General features: G+C 53.0%; 1 protein-coding gene across 2 annotated transcripts in view; it reads left to right on the top strand.

The window, feature by feature from the left end:
* PLPP1 (phospholipid phosphatase 1) overlaps positions 1-7,527 on the top strand; it is a 41,030-nt gene that overhangs the window by 8,722 nt on the left and 24,781 nt on the right. The window contains exons 1-2 of one of the 2 annotated variants that reach the window (XM_014546028.1): positions 1,967-2,098; positions 5,759-5,900. The exons of the other annotated variant lie outside the window; for it this stretch is intronic. Coding sequence (XP_014401514.1) covers positions 1,982-2,098; positions 5,759-5,900 — 259 coding nt within the window. The 5' untranslated portion in view covers positions 1,967-1,981. Of the gene's footprint in view, positions 1-1,966; positions 2,099-5,758; positions 5,901-7,527 lie in introns of those variants that run through there. 2 annotated transcript variants of the gene reach the window in all.

Raw genomic sequence — 7,527 nt, 5'->3', positions numbered from 1 at the left:
GGGGGGGGGGGGGGGGGGGGGGGGGGGGGGGTGCATCCTGCAAGATGGAGCTAAGGTGCCCAGTTGAGTCACACAGCCACAGACTTCCTCAATAGCGCCGCCCTTGTGGGCATCCCTGCCCAGGAGGGAGACCTCTGCCCTCCGCTGCTCTCCACGCGAGTCCCGTGCAGCCACCATCAGTGCCTCAGCCCAGCAGGTGCACGCAGAACCTGTGGCTGAGTGCTCAGCTTCACTGCTGGGAAGTGTGTCCGGAGTCTTTTGCAGGGTGGGGCCCAGGAAAATGACATACAGGAGGCTTCGCGGAGGAGTCTGGAGGTAGTTGGCAGCTCGGTAAGCTGCTGGCCTTGCCTGGGCTTCATTGAGCTCCACTGGAGGGAGCGGAGTTGATGGCCTGCTGCTGGAGAGGCGAACGAGGGGGACGAGAGCCATACTCACCGATGCCTGAACGAGCTTGGTAACTGTCTTCTTACGTGAACTCACGCGGCCATCACAAAACTCAGGCAGTGGCCGCCTCCTCTTCCTGGCACTGGGCACTGTTTTCCCAAGGAGGGTGGGGGAGTAAGACGAACCCGTGGCCTCAGCGGCTCCTGGCTTCTGTGCGAGAGCCTGAGGAGTGCCCTGCGGTGTGGCCTGAGTGCCGAGACGCCGCAGCCCGAGGCCGGGAGAGCGGGTCTCCCTCCCCAGGAGCACGGGCGGCGGGCAGGTGTCCTGAAGAACGCATTTCAGCGATCGCTCCCGAGACCCGTGCTTTGACTGTCTAGAGACCGTGCGGGCCTGTGGGCACGGAGTTCCTTAGCCGGCTCAGGCCGTGTTGCTGCTGCAAAGACGGTGACGAGGGGCTTGGCGCGTGGGCAGCAGCGGGAGGCGCTCAGGCCTCGGCTGCATGATGAGCGGGCACCACCTGAGCCGGCTCCGCAGGGCCGGGCCTCCCCGTCTATTCCCACTCACTGTGCGGCGTGGGCAGGCGCTCACGCTGTCCGCTGTCCGCGTGTCCTCCTCTAACGAGGACCAAGATGATGCTCAGTGCCTCCTGGTCGTGCTGCGGCTGCGGCAGGGCGTGGGGAGGGTGTGGCCAGTCCTGCCTGAGGCCAGGAAGCCAGGGGACCGGTTCGGCCCCGCTGGCCAGGCTGTTCTTCACGTTTGGTGCCGCACGCTGGCTGCTTTTCTTCTGGGACATTGTTTAGTGTAGCTCCAGCTTCAGCTTAAACAGCATTGGAATTGAGCCCTGGTTTGTATTCAGTTTGTAGTGCCCAGATCACTGTAAGAAATGTTTTGATTACTTCTAACCTATTTCTCTCTGGAAGCAGATACTGCAGTCAGATCTGACTTTTTAAAAAAAAAAAACACACAAGTTTTTATTAATTTTTAGAGAGAGAGGAGGGGAGAGGGATAGAGAGATAGAAACATCTATGAGAGAGGAACATCATTGATTGGCTGCCTCCTGCACGCCCCCTACTGGGGATCGAGTCCACAACCCAATGACCTCTTGGTTCCTAGATTGACACTCAACTGCTGAGCCACACTTGCTGGGTAGATCTTCTGCTTTAAAAAAACACTTTTTAAAATCCTCACCTGAGGATATATTTACTGATTTTAGGTATGGGAGGGGGACCTGGGGAGAGAGACACAGAGAAGGAGAAAGGGAAACAGAAAATCCCTCGGGTGCCTCTGGCACATGCCCTGCTAGGGATGGAACCCACAACCTAGTTTTGTGTCCTGACCCGGAACTGAACCCACAGCTCCGTTGGTTGGAGCGTCCTCCGCACCGAGAGGCGCCCGTCGGATTGGGAGACACCGAGCAGAGGATGCCGTCGGCCCAAGCACGCGGCAGAGGAGGTTTTTCACTTTTTTTCGAACAGCGTGGATAAGAGAAAGGCATTGTCAGTGGCTCCTTTCAAGCATTGTCTCTCTCTGACCCAATAGCCCAATTGGAGAAAAGGCTTCTTAAATTGTGATGTTATCGAAACTTGTTGGACAGGTTATGGGTACCACTTCACAGCTGGTGTTGGAGAGCTCCACTAGCGCTCACCGCTCACCGCGCACTGAGGCTCGCGGCTGCCGCGGATGTAGTCCAGTTACTGACCAAATCCAAAAGCAAGTGAGTCGCTTACCTTTCATGAAGGTACTGGTTTTGCACAGACTCCCCCCTTGCTTAGGGTTTAACATTGTGAGTGATTTTCCAGTGAGTGGCAATCTGCTTATGTAACTTTACTTAAAAGGCTCGACGAGTGAGCTAGCAGTGAAAGTAGTTGGCTTTGTCTTAGCCCAGCGGTTCTCAACCTGTGGGTTGCGACCCCTTTGGCGGTCAAACGACCCTTTCACAGGGGTCGCCTAAGACCATCCTGCATATCAGATATTTACATTACGATTCATAACAGTAGCAACATTACAGTTATGAAGTAGCAACGAAAATAATTGTATGGTTGGGTCACAACATGAGGAACTGTATTTAAAGGGCCAGAAGGTTGAGAACCACTGTCTTAGCCGGTTGAGATGCAAATGAACAAAAATGAACCAGTAAGTGTATGATGGGGAAATAGGGGTCCTGTGGTGTTTTATGGAAAGGGTTCTGGATAGGAATGGGGTAGCTTTCTAAGATGATGACTTTGGTTCAGGGTAGAGCAGTGCATTCGTGCTGGGAGAGAAGGTTGAGGGGGATCAGTGAGGTCCAGATGAGATCGTGGTAGCGAGACCACAGAGGGGGTGAGGATGGAGAGGAGTGGATGGGTTTGCGCGACATCGCAGAAGTAAATGGACAGGTTTTGGTGACACATTGAATGTGGGGTCAGAGGGGTGGTTCTGAACGTTGTGGCTTGTCTAATTGACAGATGTTGGTTCCAGGCCAGTTCCTAAGCTGGGGGTTTCGCACACAGGCTCGTGAGTAGGCTGGGGAGATGGGAGAGAGCCCGTTGGAAGCAGGAGGGGCGGGAGGCGGTCGTGAGCCTGAGGGGAGCTGCTGCTGAAGGTGCCTGGAGATTCCCCAGAGGAAGTGCCAGCTCGTGTGGGTGACTGGGCTCGGCTCAGAGGAGCGCCCTGGATGGGGAGCCAGTGCCTGTTCAGTAATTAACGTCACAGGAATGGAGGACATCTCAGCAGCCAGTTGAGAGTGGGAAGGAAAAGGCCTTAGGACTGCGCTTCAGGAACACCAGCCTCTCCGATTGGTGGAGGGCACACTGAGCCCCCAAGAGAGGGCCTGGCTGCAGGGACAGGACGATGTCTGCGTTCTCCCGCGAGAGCAGTGAGACCAGGCCTGGGAGGCGGCCACTGGGTGATTCGCCGGGTCACCGATAACCTTAGGCAAAGCCAGTTAGTTCCACATTGGAGGGGCTGGGAGTGGGAATGGGGCTATTGCTGATTACTGTAAAGAGGGGGCTGAGAAGGGAGCGTGTGGTAGCTTAAGGGGCAAGAGGCCCAAATATTGATTGACCGACCTACGAAAAGCACCTCAGGGCCTTCCTGCAGACGTGAGCAAAGCCCAGGCCGGCTCACCTCTGAGGCTGGGAGCCGAGGGGTCAGGGACGTGAGCAGAGCCCAGGCCGGCTCACCTCTGAGGCTGGGAGCCGAGGGGTCAGGGGCCGCAGGGGCAGGAGGCCGCAGGGGAAGAAGGATCCTGCCCGCCGGGCACCATTGTAAGCCAGTGGGACAGGGATGGTGGAACTGCTCTTACAGAATCTGCCGACAACAGTGGGCTCCTCGATGCTGCTGTTGGCCAAGTAGCTGGGACCAGGTGGGATTGGAAGCTTCAAAACCTGCTTTGCTACCCGTTCTTGCTTCGGGTCACACACGTGTTACTCAGTCTCACGAGGCTTCCGACTCTTCACTCGCACCACAGAGAGGACACTGTGCCCCGGGCACCGCGCCGGCCTCCGGACCTTCCTGCCTGAGTCCCTCCTTGTTCCTCCTGGAGCAAGCGCGCTCGTGAGCGTGTGTGTGTGCGTGTGTGTGTGTGTGTGTGTGTGTGCTGAGCCTTAAAGGACGGTCCATAGGAGTCCTTCCTTCTCCACCTTATCTTCTATAGAAAATAACCTGAGTGATACAAACGTACATTTTTGGGGAAACATATGATTTGCTACTGCAATAATCATAACCATTATAAAAAAAGAAATTTACCAAACGTTTTTGGCCTGTGTGCCTTTAAAAAAAGTGTGTGTGTATTTTAAACAAAGCTTACTAATTTAGATATGCCACTGTGGAGACTTCCTGCCAGAGTAAGAGCTTTTCTATTTTCTTCTGGGACACACCTTAGTGTGACTTTATTTTGGTTTCTGAACCTTGCCGTTTGGCATAATTTCAGACTAGACACGATGCACTTTACATAAGCACTCTTGAGATTTAAAACACACAATATCCTCTCAGCGGGTGGGGGCATGAAAAAGGAAAAGCAGTTGAGGTCTCAGGTCTGGATTTTATTTGGTTGTTTATTTAAAAATTTTTATTTGTAGTTTTGATTCTTGAATTATTTCCTAGTATATTTGGGGCACGGAGATAACTATTTTTGTACCGGAATGGTGACATCAAGTCAGTCTGATTTCTTCTTTACAAGTTCAGTTGCTAAACTGTCTCCTTATCGGTTTGAAAACCGGCCCCATCCACCAGACCCAGCCTTTTTTTTTTTTTTTTTATTGATTAAGTTATTACATATGTGCACCCAGCCTCTTCAGAGGCGTCTGTGGGTGGCTTTTGGAGAAGATGACGAGCGTTTGCCCGCTTTCCTCAGCGGCATGTGCTGGAGGACGCAGCCTGCTGTGCTGGGGACGGCGGGCCTGCTGCCTGCGTGGAGAGGTTCTCGCCCAGCTTCTCTGAGGGGCCTTTGTGGGTCAGGGAGCTGGTTGGGTGGGATTTCTGAGTCTGGAAGGTGTTCTTACCCGGGTGTAGGATGCTCCGTTTTACAAGCTTAAATCATACTCCGATGAAACCCTACTGGTCATACTTCCTTTAATCTAAAGACTAAATAAACAGTAGACACTACTTCAAAGAGGAGCCTTCGCTTTGATTCACTCCTACATTACCTATGAAGGTGGTTGGTTATGGGCTAGCCTTTGGAGCGGGTGGGGAACCGTATTTCTGCCAGGCACCAGGTGACTACTGATCTCCATCATTCACGGGCCAGACACACGGTCAACTTAAAAATCGGCCTGCTCTGTGCGGTCACACATTTCACGAACTCACCCCTACGGCCTTGGCAGGGCCAGACCCAGTGAGTCCTGGCCTCGTGCCCCGCTTTAGCGAAGGGACTGAACGCAGGAGGTCAGTGCTGGGGGAGTGTTCCTGGGCATCCGCTCCCAGGCTTCCAGGTTAGGCATCGCCTTTTCACCAGAGCCGCTTCTCCTCGTGCCTTGTGGTAGCGCGGGGGATAGGCGGCTTTGGCTTTGGAAATACATGGTGTTTCCTTGTGTGCGTTTAGCTTAATGTACTTAAGTATTGACTATGGAATGCTGTCATCATTAGTAAGATCTCCATTAGCTTTTTTCTTTAAAAATAATTATTAATTTCCAAACCTTGTAAAATTAACATGTCATAAATTGGTAAATAGAAAACCCAGAAAATAAAATATTACTACTAATCTCCCCATCACCCAGAGAAAACCCTTTTTAACATTTTGGTTATATATCTTTCCAGTGCTTTTTTCATGTGTATGAATTCACACTTTAAAAGAACAACAAAAAACACATGCTTTTTAAAAAATAGTGGGATATTGCTGCATATACTCTTTGTATTTTGGCTTAATCCACTTTAACTTCCGTTTTTTATTATTTAGATGATTTGCCATGTCTGTGCTGCTGTTCTGTACACCACATCCTGGTGTAAACTCTGGAAGCTCTTGGGCACCTGTCAGACCGTCTCACCGTGTCCTCACCTTTTCTGTGCCCCCCTCTCTGCCAGCACTTCCTTCTCTAACAGTAAGACCCCGTCAGCGGGCAGTCTGTTCTCAGGCAGTCGGTTGGCTGTCGGCAGGAACATGCTGGTCCCTGTTGGAGGCAGGGGTCAGTGACACACAGACTCACTCTGTTTGCTGGAGAGAAATGACTGCAGCACAGGACTCCATGTCGGGACAGGCTGGTGTGTGTCCCCGGCCCCGGGCACTCGGACCGCAGGGGCTGTGAAGGGGGCGGCAGCGCACCGTCAGGGAAGAGCGTTTGTTATGAAGGGCTCTTCCTGTGCCAGGTGCTGCGTCAGGCACATTGCTGGGCTCTGAGTGTGGGCAGTGCTGGGAGGTTCGTAATTAGTACTTATTCACTTTTGCCAGAAGAGGAGACTGAGCTCAGATGGCAGGTAATTTGCCCATGTGCTCAGGAGGCATGGGAGGTGCCAGGGCTAAACCTGGCCAGGGCATCTGACTGCAGAGCCAGCGCTGCCCAGGGCCCGCCCTGGGCACGCACCGAGGCAGGCGAGGGGAGGAAGTAGGGTGGGGCAGGTGGGGCATGGGCGTGGGGCAGGAGTGTGGAACGTGGGGTGGCAGCTGAAGCCAGCATTCGAGTGGGTTGACAGTCTACACCTAGTGAAACTCACTGCCGGTACCAGTCTGAATTCAGACACCTTAGGGTGCAGAGGAGGGAGCCCCACAATGGACACAGGGAGCAGAAAGGCCCCGCGCTGCTCTTCTGCAGGCAGCTCTCCCTGTCCTCCCCCGGCGGCACCTCCACCGTCACGTACGTGGGACGGGGTGGTGCAGCCTCCGCACTCGGCATCGCTCACCGCCAGTGAGACAGCCGTGCGGGTATCAGTGTGACCCGACAGTTTGCTGTCGTTTTTGCCTCTTTCAAAATGTGCTGATATCACCCCAAACTCTAATTTCATGTAAATAGAGTGTGTTTTGGCTGAGAAATGATTATAGTTGTAGCTTCAAATACCAAAGAAGCCCAAAATAGATTCCTGATCAGGGCCGAGGAGAAAGTAAAGTAGAAAACAGATCAGCTGTCTCCCACACCCTGTCCGCCAGCCTCTGCCTCGCCCGCCCGGAGCCCAGCCCATGGAAAGTTTGGGGCTGTGACCTTCCCAGTGAGGGAGGAACAGCTGTGGCCGGGCTCCGGAGCCTCTGGGGAGGGAAGCAGCAGGTGACCGACTCCCTGTTGTTGGGGCACAAATGGGCTGGCTTGTTTTTTGTGCAGAAATCTGAGTTCACAGTGAAAGAACCGCATGGTCATTTTGGATGTTTTTTTAAAAAAGCTCTTTAAGTATATACATGCTTATTTTAAGGGTCTTAATGAACTCAGAGACGCCAAGGTTGAGGATATTATAGGTCATTATTGACAGAAAACCACAAAAAGTGAAAACCTTCTTTGGTAAATGTCACTTACATCCAGTGTCTTTTTCCCCCTTTGTCCCAACTTAAACACAAAACAAAAAACCAGCAAGATAACTTGGTCTTTTTATAGTAAAAGCGTGTCAGCCACAGAGAGGTGGTGCCCGCAGCTGTGACCAGAGGTAGGTGTCTCCAGAAGCCGAGGCGCCCGTGCTCTGACCTCTTGCCCCTGGACGCCTGGGGTGCCATCTCTGAGTCATTCTCAAATACAGTACCCCCCCCCC

Source organism: Myotis brandtii, unplaced genomic scaffold (assembly GCF_000412655.1).
Source record: "Myotis brandtii unplaced genomic scaffold, ASM41265v1 scaffold426, whole genome shotgun sequence".
In the NCBI taxonomy this organism is placed as follows: domain Eukaryota; kingdom Metazoa; phylum Chordata; class Mammalia; order Chiroptera; family Vespertilionidae; genus Myotis; species Myotis brandtii.
Note: the sequence above shows the minus strand (reverse complement) of the source record. Positions and strands in the feature narration are given on the sequence as shown.